Source organism: Monodon monoceros, unplaced genomic scaffold (genome assembly GCF_005190385.1).
Source record: "Monodon monoceros isolate NGI ecotype Baffin Bay Population unplaced genomic scaffold, NGI_Narwhal_1 Super_Scaffold_7, whole genome shotgun sequence".
Classification (NCBI taxonomy): Eukaryota; Metazoa; Chordata; class Mammalia; order Artiodactyla; family Monodontidae; genus Monodon; species Monodon monoceros.
This window is the reverse complement of record NW_021703784.1, coordinates 17,433,663-17,453,360: the sequence shown is the minus strand read 5'-3', so window position 1 is coordinate 17,453,360 and position 19,698 is coordinate 17,433,663. Positions and strand designations below refer to the sequence as shown.

The following is a 19,698-nucleotide window of genomic DNA, read 5'->3' as shown; positions in this document are numbered from 1 at the left end:
TGTGATTGGCCTGTTTATATTTTCTGTTTCTTCCTGGTTCAGCCTTGGAAGGTTGTGCTTTTCTAAGACTTTGTCCATTTCTTCTAGGCTGTCCATTTTATTGGCATATAGTTGCTTGTAGTAATCTCTCATGATCCTTTGTATTTCTGCAGTGTCAGTTGTTACTTCTCCTTTTTATTTCTAATTCAGTTGATTGAATCTTCTCCCTTTTTTTCTTGATGAATCTGGCTAATGGTTTATCAATTTTGTTTCCCTTCTCAAAGAACCAGCTTTTAGTTTTATTGATCTTTGCTATTGTTTCCTTCATTTTTTTTTTTGCATTTATTTCTGATCTGATTTTTATGATTTCTTTCCTTCTGCTAACTTTGGGGTTTTTTTTTGTTCTTTATTTCTCTAATTGCTTTAAGTGTAAGGTTAGGTTGTTTATTTGAGATTTTTCTTGTTTTTTGAGGTAGGATTGTATTGCTATAAACTTTCCTCTTAGAAGTGCTTTTCTGCATCCCATGGGTTCTGGGTCTTCATGTTTTCATTGTCATTTTTCTCTAGGCATTTTTTTATTTCCTGTTGATTTCTTCAGTGATCTCTTGGTAATTTAGTAGTGTATTGTTTAGCCTCCATGTGTTTGTATTTTTTACAGTATTTTTCCTGTAATTAATATCTAGTCTCATAGCGTTGTGGTCAGAAAAGATACTTGATATGATATCCATTTTCTTAAATTTACCAATGCTTGATTTGTGACCAAAGATATGGTCCCTCCTGGACAATGTTCCATGAACACTTGAGAATAAAGTGTATTCTGTTGTTTTTGGATGGAATGTCCTGTAAATATCAATTAAGTCCATCTTGTTTAATGTGTCATTTAAAGCATGTGTTTCCTTATATATTTTCATTTTGGATGATCTGTCGATTGGTGAAAGTGGGGTGTTAAAGTCCCCTACTATGATTGTGTTACTGTCCATTTCCTGTTTTATGGCTGTTAGCATTTGCCTTCTGTATTGAGGTGTTCCTATGTTGGGTGCATAAATGTTTACATTTGTTATATCTACTTCTTGGATTGACCCCTTGATCATTATGTAGTGTCCTTCTTTGTCTCTTGTAATAGTCTTTATTTTAAAGTACATTTGTCTGATATGAGAATTGCTACTCCAGCTTTCTTTTGATCTCCATTTGCATGGAATATCTTTTTCCATCCCCTTACTTTCAGTCTGTATGTGTCCCTAGGTCTGAAGTGGGTCTCTTGTAGACAGCATATATATGGGTCTTGTTTTTGTATCCATTCAGCCAGTCTGTGTCTTTTGGTTGGAGCATTTAATCGATTTACATTTAGGTAATTATCGATATGTATGTTCCTATTACCATTTTCTTAATTGTTTTGGGTTTGTTTTTGTAGGTCTTTTCCTTCTCTTGTGTTTCCTGACTAGAGAAGTTCCTTTAGCATTTGTTGTAAAGTTGGTTTTGTGGTGCTGAATTCTCTTATCTTTTGCTGTCTGTAAAGGTTTTTTAAATTTCTCCGTCGAATCTGAATGTGATCCTTGCTAGGTAGAGTAGTCTTGGTTGTAGGTTTTTCACTTTCATCTCTTAAAATATGTCCTGCCACTCTCTTCTGGTTTGCAGAGTTTTTGCTGCAAAATCAGCTGTTAACCTTATGTGGATTCCCTTGTATGTTATTTGTTGCTTTTCCCTTGCTGCTTTTAATATTTTTTCCTTGAATTTAATTTTTGATAGTTTGATTAATATGTGTCTTGGTGTGTTTCTCCTTGGATTTATCCTGTATGGGACTCCATGCGCTTTCCTGGGTTTGATTGACTATTTCCTTTCTCATGTTAGGGAAGTTTTCAACTATACTCTCTTCCAATATTTTCTCAGACCGTTTCTTTTCTCTTCTTCTTCTGTGATCCCTATAATTTGGATTTTGGTGTGTTTAATGTTGTCCCAGAGGTCTCTAAGACTGTCCTCAATTCTTTTCATTCTTTTTTCTTTATTCTGCTCTGCAGTACTCATTTCCACTATTTTGTCTTCCAGGTCACTTATCTGTTCTTCTGCCTCAGTAATTCTGCTATTGATTCCTTCCAGAGAATTTTTAATTTCATTTATAGTGTTGTTTATCATTGTTTGTTTGCTCTTTAGTTCTTTTAGGTCCTTGTTAAATGTTTCTTGTATTTTCTCCCTTCTATTTCAAAGTTTTTGGATGATCTTTATATCATTACTCTGAATTGTTTTTCAGGTAGACTGTCTATTTCCTCTTCTTTTGTTTGGTCTGGTGGGTTTTTACCTTGCTCCTTCATCTTCTGCGTATTTCTCTGTCTTCTCATTTTGTTTAACTTACTGTGTTTGGGGTCTCCTTTTTGCAGGATGCAGGTTCATAGTTCCCTTTCTTTTCGTTGTCTGCCCCCAGTGGGTGAGGTTGACTCAGTGGGTGTGTAGACTTCCTTGTGGAGGGGTCTGGTGCCTGTGTTCTGGTGGGTGGGGCTGGACCTTGTCTTTCTGGTGGGCAGTGCTATGTCCGGTGATGTGTTTTGGGGTTTCCGTGAAGTTAGTATGATTTTAAGCAGCCTCTCTTCTAATGGTGGGTTTGTGTTTCTGTCTTCCTAGTTGTTTGGCATGGGGCATCTAGCAGTAGAATTTGCTGGCTGTTGGGTGGAGCTGGGTCTTAGTGTTGAGACGGAGATCTCTGGGAGAGCTCTCACTGATTGATATTACATGGGGTCAGGAAGTCTCTGGTGGTCCAATGTCCTGATCTTGGCTCTCCCATCTTGGAGGCTCAGGCCAGACATCAGGCCAGAGCACCAAGTCCCTGTCAGCCACATGGGTCAGAAGATAAGGGAGAAAAAAAAGAAAGAAAGAATAATAATAAATAATAATAAATTGAAAAAAATTATTAAAATAAAAAAATAATAAAAAAGCAAAAGAAGAGAGCAACCAAACCAATAAACAAATCCACCAATGATAATAAGTGCTAAACACTAAACTAAGATAAACATAAAAATCAGAAACAAATCAGTTGCCGACAGCAAGCCCCAAGTCTCCAGTTGCTTCCAAATCCACCACTACAGTTTTGGGATGATTCATTGTGTATTCAGGTATTCTGCAGATTCAGGGAACATCAAGTTGATTGGGGGGATTTAATCCACTGCTCCTGAGGCTGCACAGAGAAATTTCCCTTTCTTTTCTTTGTTCACACAGCTCCTGGGGTTCAGCTTTGGTTTTGGCCCCACCTCGTGTATGTTGCCCTCAAGTATCTGTTCCCCACCCAGACAGGAGGGGGTTAAAGTAGTGGCTGATTAGGGGGCTCTTGCTCATTCAGGCAGGGGGGTAGGTAGGGGTACGGTAGTTATAATTGGAATGTGGGGTGAGCCTGTGGTGGCAGAGGCCGGCATGATGTTGCAACAGCCTTGGGCATGTCGTGTGTTCTCCTGGGGAAGTTGTCCCTGGATCACGGGACCCTGGCAGTGGTGGGCTGCACAGTCTCCTGGGGGGTGGGGTGTAGATAATGACCTGTGCTTGCACACAGGATTCTTGGTGGCTGCAGCAGCAGTGTTAGCATTTCATGCTTGTCTCTGGGGTCCAAGCTGATAGACGTGGCTCATGCCCATCTTTGAAGCTCATTTAGGTGGTGCTCTGAATCCCCTCTCCTCGCGCACCCTGAAACAATGGTCTCTTGCCTCTTAGCCAGGTCCAGACTTTTTCTCGGACTCCCTCCCAGCTAGCTGTGGCGCACTAACCCCCTTCAGGCTGTGTTCATGCAGCCAACCCATCTTCTCCTTGGGATCTGAACTCCGAAGCCCAAGCCTTAGCTCCCAGCCCCCACCTGTCCCGGCAGGTGAGCAGACAAGCCTCTCAAGCTGGTGAGTGCTAGTCAGCACCGATTCTCTGTGCAGGAATCTCTCCACTTTGCCCTCTGCACCCCTGTTGCTGCGCTCTCTTCCGTGGCTCTGAAGCTTCCTCCCCAATACCCCCGTTTCCGCCACGAAGGGACTTCCTAGTGTGTGGAAACTTTTCCCCCTTCGCAGTTCCCTCCCAGAAGTGCATGTCCTGTCCCTATTCTTTTGTCTCTGTTTTTTCTTTTTTCTTTTGCCCTACCCAGGTACGTGGGAAGTTTCTTGCCTTTTGGGAGGTCTGAGGTTTTCTGACAGCGTTCAGTAGGTGTTCTGTAGGAGTTGTTCCACATGTAGATGTATTTCTCATGTATTTGTGGGGAGGAAGGTGATCTCCACGTCTTACTTCTGTGCCATCTTGAAGGTCTCCCCCAGCATTCGGTTAGTTTTTAAGTGCTGGACTCAGTTTTGACTGAGTTCTGAGTAACAGTACTGATAGAGCCTTAAAAGCAGAAAAAACAAAAACAAAAAACTTTTCTCTCTTTATTCTGACAGTTGTGTGGCCTAGTTAAAATGATATTTATGAGATAGCTAGTGGGAAGCAGCCGTATAGCACAGGGAGATCAGCTCGGTGTTTTGTGACCACCTAGAGGGGTGGGATAGGGACGGTGGGAGGGAGACACAAGAGGGAGGAGATATGGGGATATATGTATATGTATAGCAGATTCACTTTATTATAAATCAGAAACTAACACACCATTGTAAAGAAATTATACTTCAATAAAGATGTTAAAATAAAAATACAGACTAAGAGACGTGAGAGGTTCCAGTAAAGGAAGTGGTCAGCTGTGGTAAAAGATAATAAAAAGTCTCTTGCCTCTTCGGCAGTTCCAAACTTTTTCCCGGACTCCCTCTCAGCTGGCTGTGGCTCACTAGCCCCTTCAGGCTGTGTTCACGCAGCCAACCCCAGTCCTTTCCCTGGGATCCGACCTCCAAAGCCCTAGCCTCAGCTCCCAGCCCCCACCTGTCCCGGTGGTTGAGCAGACAAACCTCTCAGGCTGGTGAGTTCTGGTCAGCACTGATCCTCTGTGTGGGAATCTCTCTGCTTTGTCCTCTGCACCCCTGTTGCTGTGCTCTCCTCTATGGCTCTGAAGCTTCCCACCTGCCCACCCTTGGTCTCTGCCAGTGAAGGGGCTTCCTAGTGTGTGGAAACTTTTCCACCTTCACAGCTCCTTCCCAGAGATGCAGGTCCTGTCACTATTCTTTTGTCTCTGTTTTTTCTTTTGCCCTACCCAGGTATGTGGGTATTTTCTTGCCTTTTGGGAAGTCTTCTGCCAGCGTTCAGTAAGTGTTCTGTAGGAGTTGTTCCACATGTAGTTGTATTTTTGATGTATTTGTGGGGAGGAAGGTGATCTCCACGTCTCACTCCTCTGCCATCTTGAAGGTCCCCCCTGTAAGTTATTTCTATACACGTTCTGCTCTTTTGTTGGATTGTGAGTACTTTCTGGGCAGGGATCAAATCTTATTCTTTCTTGTTTTTCTAAGTTTGTCAAGCCTTTTACGGTAACCACTTTTATCAATATCATTGTTTATATTCCAAAGGAGCAAATCTTTTCTGGCAACACAAAGGGTACAACTCATATGTCCATATTCTCTTTTCCTTTTTAAGGCTGCAGTCATCAATAGATAAAGGTGAAAAATACAATCTATGTCCCTAAATTCTTCGTTTCTAAGTCAGAGCATCAAAATATTTTGGGATACACATCTCATGGCCTTTGGCAGATCGGATGAATCTTGGAGGCTCTGTGTCATATCATGAATTTATTGTCCTGAAAGAGAATATGTCTTTATTACATGCCATGCCATTTTATACATAAACCTCTTCCTAATTCTAAATAGGTGGATATTAGCAACTATTGCATCTCGCTTCCTCCCTGGCAAATGTGAAAGGAATCTTTATTTTATTCAGCACATATAAACTGAGCTATTGATATATTCTGGGCATTGTTCTACATGCTGTGGGCAAAGCATCTAGTGAACAACACAAGGCCCTTACAGTTAGGGAGCTTAGAATCTAGCATTGAGTAGAACAGGTAAAAATCACATATATGACCTAACTTAATGAGAGCATTTTGGTTAGTGATACATAGTCATATGAAAAGAGAACATGACCAAGTAATTAACTAATGGAGAGATGGAGAGACCTACTTCTATATTGTGTGGTCAGGAAGAATGATCTCTCAGGAGATAGTTGACTGGAGACTGGACTGACAAGAAGACAGCCTTGTGGATCATTGGAAGGAAATTTAGAAGCCGTTGAAAGATTTTACCTAAGGATATGAAATAATCTGTTTTCCATTTTAAAAGATCAATCTGGCTGCTTTGTAGAGATTGACTTGTGAAGTGTCAAGATTATAAGCAGAAAGACCAGTCATTTCCTAAATCCAGGAAAGAAGTGGTATAGCTTGGGCTAGGATGGTGGCAATGGAAGTAGAAAAGAAGAGACAGATTTTCTACATATATTTAAAGAAAATATGGCAGGACTTTGGAATGAGTGAAAGAAATGGATGAATCAAGGATAGCTTCTAATTACTGTATGGATTTTACTAACATTTTTTGAATTGGAGAAGACTGGGGACAAATGTGTTCTGGAATATAAATCAAGAATTCCATCTTGATCATGTTGGGTTTGAGATGCTTCCTAGATAGGTAAATGGAGAGTTAAGTAAGCAATGGGATATGCAAGTCCTAAGCAGTGAGATATGCCAGTCCTAAACTCAGTGGAGAGATCAGACCTGGAGACACATATTTAGAAGTCATTGAATACAGGTAGTATGTAAACCCAAGAGTGGATATCACCCAGAATGACAGCATAGATAGAACAAAGCAGGTGGTAGGACTGAACCCCAGGGTATTCCAAATTTAGAGGCCAAGAGGTGGAATTAGCAAAGGAGAGTGGGAGGGAGCCTCCAGGGAGGCCGGGGGAAAACACAGAAAGAGTCATGTCTCACAAAATAGGAAAGTGAAGGTTTAAATAAAGAAGGCTTATTCAACTTGGTTAAATTTTACTGAGAGGCTGAACTGGATGAAGATAGAGAAGCGGCCATTGGGATGGACAATATGAAGGTGACTTCAACAAGAGCAATGTAGAACACAAGCCCAACTGGGATATTTTGTAACAGAGAAGAGGAGGTAGTGAGGACATTTTCAAGAAGGTATTGTGCAAAGAGGAGAAGATATGTGTCAATATCTGAAGAGAAAAGTAATATCAGGGGATATATATAATTTCTACTTATAATTTCTATTTTTTTGCTTTGTAGTCTATTTATTTCTTAAAATATTAGCTCTTTACCATATCATTAGAAATTTTATTTTTATTTTATTTATTAAAAAAATTTATTGCAATATAGTTGATTTACAATGTTGTGTTAGTTTCTGCTGTAAAGCAAAGTGAATCCATTATACATGCACATATATCCACTCAGTTTTAGATTCGTTTCCCATATAGGTCATTACAGAGTATTGAATAGAGATCCCTGTCCTATACCATAGGCCCTTATTAGTTATCTATTTTATATATAGCAGTGTGTATATGTCAATCCCAATCTCCCAATTTATCCCTCCCCCTCTTATCCCCTGGTTTGTTTTCTACATCTGTGACTCTACTTCTGTTTTGTAAATAACATTTGTACCCTTTTGTTTAAGATTACACCTGTAAGAGATATCATATGATATTTGTCTTTCTCTGTCTGTACTTCACTCAGTATGACAATCTCTAGGTCCATCCATGTTGCTGGAAATGGCATTATTTTGTTCTTTATTTAATGGCTGAGTAATATTCCATTGTATATATGTATCACATCTTCTTTATCCATTCCTCTGTTGATGGACACTTAGGCTGCTTCCTTGTCTGGCTATGGTAAATAGTGCTGCAATGAGCATTGGGGTGCATGTATGTTTTTGAATTATGGTTTTCTCTAGGTATGCACCCAGGAGTGGGATTGCTGGGTTGTATGGTAGTTCTATTTTTAGTTTTTCAGGGAACCTCCATACTGTTCTCCATAGTGGCTATTACCAATTTACATTCCCACCAACAGTGCAAGAGGGTTCCCTTTTCTCCACACCCTCTCCAGCATTTATTGTTTGTTGATATTTTGATGATGGCCATTCTGACCAGTGTGAGTTGGTACCTCACTGTGGTTTTGATTTGCATTTCTCTAATAATTAGTGATGTTGAGCATCTTTTCAGGTGTTTTTTGGCCACCTGAATGTCTTCTTTGGAGCAATGTCTGTTTCAGTCTTTCACCCATTTTTTAATTGGGTTGTTCATTTTTTTGATATTGAGCTGAATGAACTGTTTGTATATTTTGGAGATTAATCCCTTGTCGGTTGCTTCATTTGCAAATATTATCTCCCATTCTGAGGGTCATCTTTTTGTTTTGTTTATGGTTTCTTCTGCTGTGCAAAAGCTTTTTTTAATAACAAATTTATTTATTTATTTATTTATTTTTGGCTGCATTGGGTCTTTGTTGCTACACATGGGCTTTCTCTAGTTGTGGTGAGCGGGGGCTACTCTTCATTGTGGTGTGCAGGCTTCTCCTTGCAGTGGCTTCTTTTTATTGTGGAGCATGGACTCCAGGTGCATGGGCTTCAGTAGTTGTGGCACACAGGCTCAATAGTTGTGGCTCATGGGCTCTAGAGAGCAGGCTCAGTAGTTGTGGCGCACGGGCTTTGTTGCTCCACGATATGTGGGATTTTCCCGGACCAGGGCTCAAACCAGTGTCCCCTGCATTGGCAGGTGGATTCTTAACCACTGTGCAACCAGAGAAGTCCCTGTGCAAAAGCTTTTAAGTTTAATTAGATCCCATTTATTTATTTTTGTTTTTATTTTCATTACTCTAGTAGGTGGCTCAGAAAGGATCTTGCTGCAGTTCATGTCAAAGAGTGTTTTGCCTATGTTTTCCTCTAAGAGTTTTATAGTGTCTGGCCTTATATTTAGGTTTTAATCCATTTTGAGTTTATTTTTGTGTATGGTGTTTGGGAGTGTTCTAATTTCATTCTTTTACATGCAGCTGTCCAGTTTTCCCACACCACTTATTGAAGAGGCTGCCTTTTCTCCATTGTATATTCTTCTTCTTTGTCATAGATTAAGTGACCATAGGTGTGTGGGTTTATCTCTGGGCTTTCTATCCTGTTCCATTGATCTATATTTCTATCTTTGTGCCAGTACCATACTGTTTTGATTACTGTAGCTTTGTAGTATAGTCTGAAGTCTGGGAGCCTGATTCCTCCAGCTCCATTTTTCTTTCTCCAGATTGCTTTAGCTATTCGGGGTCTTTTGTATTTCCATACAAATTGTGAATTTTTTTGTTCTAATTCTGTGAAAAATGCCATTAGTAATTTGATAGGGATTGCATTGAATCTGTAGATTGCTTTGTGTAGCATAGTCGTTTTCACAATGTTGATTCTTCCAATCCAAGAACATGGTATATCTCTTCATCCGTTTTTGTCATCCTTTATTTCTTTCATCAGTGTCTTACAGTTTTCTGAGTACAGGTCTTTTGCCTCCTTAGGTAGGTTTATTCCTAGGTTTTTTGTTTTTTTTTTTTGATGCAATGGTAATTGGGATTGTTTCCTTAATTTTTCTTTCTGATCTTTCATTGTTAGTGTATAGGAATGAAAGAGATTTCTGTGCATTAATTTTGTATCCTGCAACTTTACCAAATTCATTGATGTGTGCTAGTAGTTTTCTGTTAGTATCTTTAGGATTTTCTGTGTATAGTATCATGTCATCTGCAAACGATGACAGTTTTACTTCTTTGCCAATTTGGATTCCTTCTAATTCTTTTTCTTCTCTGATTGCTGTGGCTAGGACTTCTAAAACTATGTTGAATAATAGTTGTGACAGTGGACATTTTTGTCTTGTTGTTGATGTTAGAGGAAATGCTTTCAATTTTTCACCATTGAGAATGATGTTTGCTGTGGGTTTGTCATATATGGTCTTTATATGCTGAGGTAGTTTCCCTCTGTGGTCAGTTTCTGGAGAGTTTTTATCATAAATGGGTGTTGAATATTGTCAAAAGCTTTTTTTGCATCTACTGAGATGATAACATGGTTTTTAATTCCTCAATTTGTTAATGTGGTGTATCACATGCATTGATTTGCATATATTGAAGAATGCTTGCATTCCTGGGAGAAATCCCACTTGATCATGGTGGATGAGCCTTTTAATGTGTTGTTGGATTCAGTTTGCCAGTATTTTGTTGAAGATTTTTGTGTCTATGTTCATCAGTGATATTGGCCTGTAATTTTCTTTTTTTGTGTGATATCTTTGTCTGGTTTTGGCATCAGGATGATTGTAACCTTATAGAATGAACTTGGGAGTATTCCTTCCTCTGTAATTTTTTGGAATAGTTTGAGAAGGGTAGGTGTTAACTCTTCTCTAAATATTTGATAGAATTTGCCTGTGAAACCATCTGGTCCTGGACTTTTGTTTGTTGGAAGATTTTTAATCACTGTTTCAATTTCAGTACTTATGATTGTTCTGTTCATATTGTCTATTTCTCCCTGGTTCAGTCTTGGAAGGTTGTACCTTTCTAAGAATTTGTCCATTTCGTCCATGTTGTCCATTTTATTGGCATATATTTGCTTCTAGTAGTATCTTATGATCCTTTGTATTTCTGTGGTGTCTGTTGTAACTTCTCCTTTTTCATTTCTAATTTTATTGAGTTGAGTCCTTTCCCTATTTTTCTTGATTAATCTGGCTCAATGTTTATCAATTTTGTTTATGTTCTCAAAGATCCAGCTTTTAGTTTCATTGACCTTTGCTATTCTTTTCTTCATATCTATTTCATTTATAACTGCTCTGATCTTTATGATTTCTCTCCTTCTACCTACTTTGGGTTTTGTTTGTTCTCCTTTCTCTAGTTGCTTTAGTTGTAAGGTTTGGTTGTTTATTTGAGATTTTCTTGTTTCTTGAGGTAAGATTGTATTGCTATAAACTTCCCTCTTAGAGCTGCTTTTGCTGCATCCCATAGGTTTTGGATCATCGTGTTTTTGTTGTCTTTGTCTCTAGGTATTTTTGATTTCCTCTGTGATTTTTTCAGTGTTCCATTGGTTATTTAGTAACATATTGTTTAGCCTCTGTTTACTTTTTTTTAAAGATGCAAACTATCATAACTATTACTAGAGCATGGTCTTGTTGTTTCCTGAGGAAATGGCCCAGTAAAAAGGAGTGGGTTGATGACTGTCACAGTTATCAGTGCATTGCCTCTCAGCTCCAAATTCACCCTTCAATATATTCTCTGCAGTGACAGACAGAATTATTTTAAGTACCTCTCCTTAAGGTCAGCATGTTGTTGAGCTTTGTCATTAGAGGGCATTGGAGGGACAGTACAGGAGGAAGGCACTATCCCCTGTCACTGCCTACAACAGTGGGTGGGCATTGTGAGTATGGAGAGTTCCAGTGGAGCTCTTCCTGTCTTGTTCCTAGAACCAGGCAATTTCTCAGTGACCTTGTAGGCTTGTCCTTTCCCAACAATAACTTTCCCTGGCTTTTGTACACAGAAAACGACAATCTATGGCTTCCTGCCAGTGAAGGCCTCCTGCTTGCACAGGCTCTGATTCCCTCTGCAGGTCCCTGGGCAGGTCAGCTGCCCCGGCCCCCACCCACCTTACATGCCCCTGCCCCTGCTTGCTGATCACCTGTATTCCATCTGCACTACAGAGGGTCACTTTCTGCTTGCCCAGCAATTGCAGACCGTCTGTGACCTGGACAAACCAGTGATCTTCTCTGCTGCCCAGTGGGCTGAACTACATCTTCCTCAGCAGGGTCTGAATTCTAGCCTTGGGGAGGGCCACTTCCAAGTTGCTCCTTCCTTGGATACCCTCTCTCTTCCCTAAGGGTACAATATAGAGTTTCTTCTATCTTACAGTCACTCGTTTATCAGAGTGTAATAATTTTTTATATCAGACATCCTGTAATTTTTAATATTCTCAGTTTCTTCTCAGTATACTCTTTAACATCCTTACCTCTTGATAATAATCATTTCCCTTGGAAATATTTACCTATTTGTTTCCTTTAATCCATCTTGTCTAAGAATCCATTCTATCCAAAAGGCTGTGTGCCAGTCATTTTTACTTGTTTCTCTCATTGGAAGACCAGTTTGCAGTTGCTACAGACATACTGCACAAGCATCTCAGACAGGAAATGACCCACCAAACATCAAGCAGACGTGGCAACAGTTACTCTGTGTTTATAATGTTTCATTTTGAGAAAAACTGATTCATTTTTGGGAAGAACTGAAATCATTTTGGATTTCCCCTAGAAAGTGCTAACTTCTGAGGTCTATCATTCTGAATGCATTACCCTGAGCTTGCACTTCCTCTTAGGGTTCACACATTACAAACAAATACTTATTCTCTTTTCTTTTCTTTCAAAAAAAAATCTCTGGGTCACATTCTAATTTTAGTTGCTCTTCTAAAATTATAGTACTCTGTGTTCTTTAAAAAAAAATCTGTCCCTTTAGCAAGACCTTCAGTGACCCTGCCAACCTTACCCAATTGGAGAGTGGTAATGGAAAGTCACTTTATTAATAAAAGAAAACAGATGCTGTTCCAAAGTTCCATGGTTTCACAACTCTTGTTCATTCTGACGTTAGCAACTATAGCAGTCTGTGATGATGCCTGAGTTGTTACCAGTCCCTCTCTCCCTCCCTCCCTTCTTTCTTTCCTTCTTTTCTCTCTTGCTTTCCCTTTCTCTTTCTCTCTTTCCCTCCCTCTCCCCTTCCTCCCTCCCTATTCTTTCCCTCCCTCCCTCCCTTTCTTTATTTTCTTCCTTCTCTTTCTCCTTGTTTTCTTCCTTCTCTCTTTCCTACCCTCTCTCTTATTTTCCTTCCTTTTCTCCCTCCCTCAGTTGCCTTCCCATTATAATTAGGATAGAATTCAAACTCCTTGCCATAGACTACAAAGGCCACATGTGATCTGGCCCGTATCTTCCTTTCTAACTTCTTCTCCCTCCATATTTCTCGCACTGACAATACTCCAGGCATAATGGTCTCCTGTTCTTTAAATAAACCAAGCTCCATCATGTCTCAGGGGTTTGGCACTTGCCATTCTTTCTTAAGGATTGCTGTCTTCACTTTGTCTCACGGATGCCTCCTTTCCATTATTTTGATCTCCCTTTTAATGGCTTCTCCTCTGAGATGCCTTTTTGAACTGCTCTAACTAGTCACCTCCATCACCACCATGCTGTCACTCTGCAGCACATTACCCTATTATATACTTTATTCATACTACTTTAGTAGTGTGGGATTATTTTATATCTTTTTTGTTTATCTTTTTCCTTTATTACAATATAAGTTCTTTGATGGCAAAAAATTCATGTGCCTTCTGGACCACTGTATCTCTAAAGTCTTGAATAGTTCCTGACACATGATAAGGGACTTAATATTTTTGACCATCTGTTTACTGGGCACTGAACTGTGAATTGTGGTTCATGGGCAAATAAGTAGAAAAATTATTATCCCTTTGCTGAAGGAAACTGGATAAATGGATTTAAGATATTCCTATTATAATTGTCTTTTCCTAGATGGAACAAGAGTAGGTCAGGGGCCCAGTGATATCTGGGGCATGGTTTAGAGGGAAAAATTAAGGAAGAATATTATACCAAAATACTTTATAATAATTATATCACCCTATTCAACTGAAATTCTCATATCATTCTTTTTCGGTCAAATTTTGGGAAGGCCTATTACAATGCAAGTGAACGTGATGAAAATAGTAACCCATATGTGTAGATTATAGAAACCAATGTTGTTGATTATCTACATTATGGTTTTCAAACATTTTAAGCGGTAGAACCTTTTTTTCAAATCAAAAGCCTACCCAGAAGCCCAATAAACATGGGTAAAAATGGCTGATATTCTGGCTGAAGTGGTGTGGAAGAATAGGTACCCTGCGCACCGAGCACTTCTCCTAACTCCTGTCCCTCCAGGCAGTACCTGCAGCACCACCCAGAGCTGCACAGAGCAAGGTTTGAAAATCACAAATCTCAGACTAACTCCTTAGTTTCAGAAACTGAGGCCCAGAGAGCTGAAGTGACTTATCCAAAGTTATGTAATTACTGTCAACAGAAGGACTGAAGCCCAGCTCTCTGAGTCCTAGAGCACTGTGCTTTCAACTGTTTAATCTGGTATTCCTGAAGGATAAATTCTATAGAATAGATTAGCTCCTAGCAGTGGGAGTCCCTCTAGGGAGAGAAATGTCAGAGGCTTTCAGTATCCAGAGGGTCTTGCTTCAAATTCTCCTGCTCCTTCAGGACCATGTACATGGAGCATTGCCTCAAAAGACTTCTCTTCCCACTTGGAAATCATCTTGAACTTGTCTCATAAATAAGGAAATGGGACTACTTTCTCCAAATATTTATTTTATAATGACTTTATTGCTCTGAATTTCCATGCATCACAGAGAACTTTTAACCATTAGGTGTCTTGACCTCCTGCTTGTGAAAAGTGGCATGACTCTGATCAAGAAGTGTAGCTCCTTTTCATAAGTATTTTTGTGTTTATTTGTAAGTGGAAGCCCAAATTAGAAATAACTGATTTGGTTGAGTTGCTGGTTAATAAATCAGCCATAGTGCAGATTTTCTCTTGTTAATTGAGAGTTCAGAGCCAACAGCATCTGGCATGATAGCAAACACTTAATAGATGTCTTTAATTAAGTGAATAAATTAAAGCAATATGTTTTATCTAGCAAATAAAGTTTAACAATATATTAATCTGATTTCTGACTACAGATTGGGACGGGTGGACATTATTTGTGCCATATGCAATTGTTATATCCCAGGCATCAATAATGCTCACATTGAGATCCTGAAAAATGTCCTTTATGGCAAGATATTGGATGTAACCATGAAAGTCACTAAATCTCTCCACATCACTGTGCATCTCCCTGATGTTTTCTGCCTTGATGATAACCACAGTGTCTGGGCTTCTCAGAAGAAGGCGCTGAACTGCGTCATGGATACTGAGGGCCCTTCGGAGAAAAACATTAATGGGAAAGGGTCTGAAGTGCTGGCCCAGAGAAATAACAATGATAGTACTTTTTCCTCCTCCAGTTCTGTCAATAACCCGAGCGATGTACTCAATCTCTTTGACTGAATAGGTCAGTGATGCAACCAAGGGGTAACTATGCTTTTGCCACTGGATTTTGATATTCTTGTCCAAGTCCACAGCAAATTGTTTTTGAAATTTTCCAGATTCATGCAGATCCACTGACTTCAGGGCTGATGACAAAGGAAAAAAAGTTACAAAGGTCATAAAAATAGAAGAAAAGATTTGGTGTTTATGATTAAATAAGTTAATCCTGACTACTTTATTATAGGTTTAAATGAGAGAATAGTTTGAAAATTATTGAGCAACCAAAAGTGTTATACAAATAGGAAATTATATCTGCCCCTCTGTAGAACCATGTAGAACCAAATCGACTGGCGATGGTGAGCACTGAGATCACTTCACTGGAGGATGATGGAGTCACTTTTGTGGGTATTAGTTTTGTACGTTTTGCTAACTATAGACTAAGTTCATTTGAAGATAGAGAAAGATACCAATTGATGTCTTTATATTTCAAAAAACAAGTAACCCTATTTCCCCAAGTCCTCTGTAAGTTCCCTTAAGACTGGAATTATATTTTATACTTCTGTGTTTCTTTTACACATGCATGAAATGGCACTGAATACATCATCTATAATAATAATATTACTACTCATTTGCGAAGGACTTTACAGTTTACAAAGCATTTATTAGGACTGATATATTCATTTACTTCAAAGCTCAATATATATGCATATATATATTTAATTGCCATATTGTAGAAAAGAAAACCAAGAGATGAAATGAGCTGTTCAAGATTACACAACTAGTAAGTGACAGAATCTGTACCTAAACTTGAAGTTTCTCACAATTCTTGTGAAAGTAGTCTACCCAATCTTAAAACTTTTGAAAAGTATAATATGGATAGAAGAAAATGAAGTCCCTTCATTTTTCATCGTATTAATTAGACCCTTGTCAAACTATCAAGGCCAGCTGCTTTGTAGCTAGAACTTCTGAGGACAATATGTAGTAAAGGATTATTAATGCTTTGTAACATGTATCATCTTAGAATAAAGGGCTGCACTTAAAATCTTAACCAGTATGGTTTGAAAATAGTGATGCTGGAGGGTTGGGTGGAGGAAAAGGGCAGAATTTTTTCTTCATTCCGCTTCTAACATATTTCAGTTTCCTTTTCCAAAGCACACTGTAGCCATACAATTTAACTTTTAACAATATGTGCAACAGATGTTTTGCTACCACAACTTGAAAGGTCAGCCAAGAGGGTAGGTAACTCAATAATTTAGTACTTTCTATAAACTAAGAGACCCACAGTTATAGGATGTGATGCTAGAGGTTATCCCCAGACCCTTAATTTTATAGATGAGGAAACTGAGGTCTGGCGGAGTTTAGTCATTTACCAGAGGTCACAATTTAAAATTCTCCCCTTCTGTTGGAGGGGATCCAAGGCCCTACTGATTTTCCCTTTTTACTGGGAGAATCAGCTTACACTCTAAGTTGGAGATCACAAGAGTGGCATCCTGTCAGGAAGGCCAGCAGGGAGCCACACCAGCTGCACTGTCCCCAGTGGTAAAAGCCAGGGTCCAGGACAGGCAGTGACAGTTTTCCAGGTAAGAGTGCTAAGATCTACTAGTGGATTCTGAATTAGTATTGATGCATTCTTGGTTTAGTAAAAGGAGCAACTGGACTAGGATTCTAGCAAATGGATTCTAGCCCCAACTCTGATGTGAACTAATGATAATCATTGCAATAGCTGTTGTTTACTGGGCACTTTCTGAGTGCTCGTGTGTCTTGCAATGTGTTAAATATTTTATAACCATTACCTCATTTACTCTTTATAACCACCGCCAGATGCTGTTGTTATTTTTAGTTCATTGATGAGGAAAATAAGTACTATGCCCAAGGTCATGGCTTCTAAGTGGCACAATCTAGGTCTGTTAGGCTCCAAAGCCCCTACTTTTAACCACTGTGCCTACCTGATGTGAAGCCATTACCTTACTCCTAGCATCTGTCCTTCCATGAAATAATAATAGTGATGACAGCTTACACCAAAGAGAACTTAGTATGTAGCAAACCATATTCTAAATGCATTGTGTATATTACCTCATTTTACCAGGTGGGTACTATTTTCATCTCCATTTTACAGATGAGGAAACTAAGGACAAAATCACTATGTAGTTATGTAACTTGCCCAAGCCCATCCAGCTAGGACATGTAGAGGCCATATTTTGATCCCAAGACATCTGGATTTAGAATCCACACCCTTAATCATCATGCCATCTGTAGAAGGTGGACAGTATAATATCTTATTATTGCCTGCTCTGTCCATGATTTTCTGAGCATGCTGGATAAATACTGAAGTGTGAATTTTGCAGGGATAGGCATGGAGTAAACCTTTTTCTAAACTGGCTCCCTTCTAGTCAATAAATGTATTCTTTTAAAGAAAAGACAATGATGTCTTGTGAAAGTGTTGGTGTGTTGTGATTAACAAATATGAAAAAGAAGAGGCATTTCCCATATTCATTTCTCCCCTTGAAATGAAAAAGATGTTTCTGAAAGGGATATGAGTAATAGCTTAGACAGGCATACTCTTCATACTGCTTTTGAAGTATTCAATCCACTGGCGGATCGTGGAATCTCCCATTAGATGTATGAATTTTCCTCTCAGGCATTCTTTCATTTCGATTGGAGCCAAACTACAGGAGACAGGATTCCATGTGTCTTTCCAGACATGTCCACTGGGGATTGTGGATGCCATTCCAAACTTGCATTTCTTTTTCATTGGAGCTGTCTTTTCTGCTAAAGAATCAACAAGATAGGATCTTTTAAAATATCACTTTACCCATCAGTATTTATTAAGAACCAACTGTCTTTTCTAAGTATCCTTTTAATAGGGTGTGAGGATGGAGGACAAGCCTTATTGAAGCATCATTATCTTAATGGAATACTTATTTTTCAGAAAAAATTTTCTTTGATAAGAATTTTCTAAATGATACCCATTAATGTTCATTATAGAGAACAAGTTTTCTCCCAGGAAAAAGGCCTTCTAGGTAAAATTTAAGTATTTGTTTGCCTTCTTATGAAAGGAAAGACATCAATTCTTGCTTAGTAATGAAAACTCAATTATCTTGTCATTTTATCCCACTTTACCCCCAAGTTTATCACCCTCCTAGTGTGTTTTTTGTTTCTGTTTTTCTTTCTTTCAAAGAGCTCAGAATTTTATTGAACGTGTTACTAAAGAGGTTTAGTCAAAAAGACCAAAGCCCATGTCATCATCATGCTTTTCAGATTCTTCTTTCTTTGCTTCCACTTTCTTCTCCTCAGCTGGGGCAGCAGTGGTGGGGCGGGCGGGACCTGCTGCTGGGGCAGCACCAGCCGCTGGGGCAGGTCCACCAGTCCCCACATTGCAGATGAGGCTCCCGATGTTGACATTCGCCAAAGCCTTTGCAAACAAGCCTGGCCAGAAAGGTTCAACATTTACACCAGCTGCTTTAATGAGGGCATTGATCTTATCCTCCGTGACCATCACCTCAGCGTCGTGCAGGATGAGGGCCAAGTAGATGCAGGTGAACTCCGAGACAGAGGCCATAGTGCGGGCGAGTGCTAAATGGGGGCTGCCGGGTGCGGTGCTTGTCGCCAGATGAAGTGAGGGCCTCTCCCCAACGCGGCCTTAGCTTCCTCGGAAGGATGGAGCACCTTAGCGGCAGCTGAGGACTGTCATAGTGTCTTAAATGCCACAATCAAACTGTAAATCCTTTGAGTTAAGTGCATGGAAATATAAAAAAAATTAACAACTAATTTGGTTTGGGACCTGGACAGTCCACATGAATATGGCTGTAGGCTGGAGCAGAGTCCTGGAGGTCCAGAACAGGCCAGGTATTAACCCGTTAGTCACTGGTTTGTGAAGAGTCTGGGAATCTGATGGACTGACGTACCTAGCCTTGGTGGTCTTGGGGCAGTGATTATCCACCAACCAAAGGAAGTGGTTTAATATTTTAATAACCGGTATGAGTATCCTTGTGTATCCTGGGTGAAAAATGCCATTTCTACCTGTAGGTCGTATATACACTTCAGTGTAAATGAGTTCAGTAGCAATTAGCAAGTTGTTAATGTCGAATTTAAAGGGACACAAAAGTTCTTGCCTTAAATCATTTCAGATAATGATTTCCTAGGATGTTTTGAGCCAAAGAAATTGAAGAGCAATTAATAAATATAAGTGTGGAAGTGCTATTTTATATGTTAAAATGTTTGAAAGGCGGCAAAGACAAAGAGGGGGAAATTGTAATGAATTGACTTATAGAGGGCAGGTTAGAAACCTCTAGATGGTGATTCTTGTGCTTGTAGCAATGTGGGAAGTGCTGATGGTGGTGGTTTGGGAATAAGACCTAGGTGCAAATTAGGAGAGAGTTTTGACATTTGAAGGTTGATGTGTCTGATGGGCAGGTTATCTGTTGCCTGATAGATAATGATAAGATTGATGATGAGAGTTATACTTATTTATTTATTTTTATTATTTTTGGCTGTGTTAGGTCTTCGTTACTGCACGCAGGCTTTCTCTAGTTGTGGCGAGTGGGGGCTACTCTTCCTTGTGGTGCACGGGCTTTTCATTGCGGTGGCTTCTCTTGCTGTGGAGCATGGGCTCTAGGCACACGGGCTTCAGTAGTTGTGGCACGTGGGCTCAGTAGTTGTGTCTCATGGGCTCTGGAGCGCAGGCTCAGTAGTTGTGGCTTACGGGCTTAGTTGCTCCGTGACATGTGGGATCTTCCTGGACCAGG

General features: G+C 39.6%; 2 protein-coding genes across 6 annotated transcripts in view; both read right to left on the bottom strand.

Annotated features, from left to right (window-relative positions):
* Positions 1 to 14,236: 14,236 nt before the first annotated feature.
* LOC114886417 (NXPE family member 4-like) overlaps positions 14,237 to 19,698 on the bottom strand; it is a 41,876-nt gene continuing 36,414 nt past the window's right edge. For 3 of the 4 annotated variants that reach the window (XM_029206878.1, XM_029206879.1, XM_029206877.1), the window contains 2 exons: positions 17,513 to 17,722; positions 14,517 to 15,099 (listed from right to left, as the gene is read on the bottom strand). In XM_029206878.1, the coding sequence (XP_029062711.1) occupies positions 14,564 to 15,099; positions 17,513 to 17,722 (746 nt within the window). In that variant the 3' untranslated portion in view covers positions 14,517 to 14,563. Of the gene's footprint in view, positions 15,100 to 17,512; positions 17,723 to 19,698 lie in introns of all 4 variants that reach the window. The other variant, XM_029206876.1, reaches the window with a different exon arrangement.
* LOC114886418 (60S acidic ribosomal protein P1-like) lies at positions 18,142 to 18,539 on the bottom strand. 2 transcript variants are annotated; one of them, XM_029206880.1, is made up of 2 exons: positions 18,442 to 18,512; positions 18,142 to 18,366 (listed from the first exon to the last, which is right to left on the bottom strand). In XM_029206880.1, the coding sequence occupies exons 1-2, from the start codon at positions 18,510 to 18,512 to the stop codon at positions 18,168 to 18,170; spliced, it is 270 nt and encodes an 89-aa protein (XP_029062713.1). In that variant the 3' UTR covers positions 18,142 to 18,167. The 2 variants fall into 2 exon arrangements, with proteins under 2 accessions (XP_029062713.1, XP_029062714.1); XM_029206881.1 differs by having other exon boundaries at positions 18,142 to 18,539.

What these genes read in the sequence shown, in the direction of transcription:
- LOC114886418 (XM_029206881.1), bottom strand. Translation starts at nt 18,512, where the DNA reads ATGGCCTCTGTCTCGGAGTTCACCTGCATCTACTTGGCCCTCATCCTG.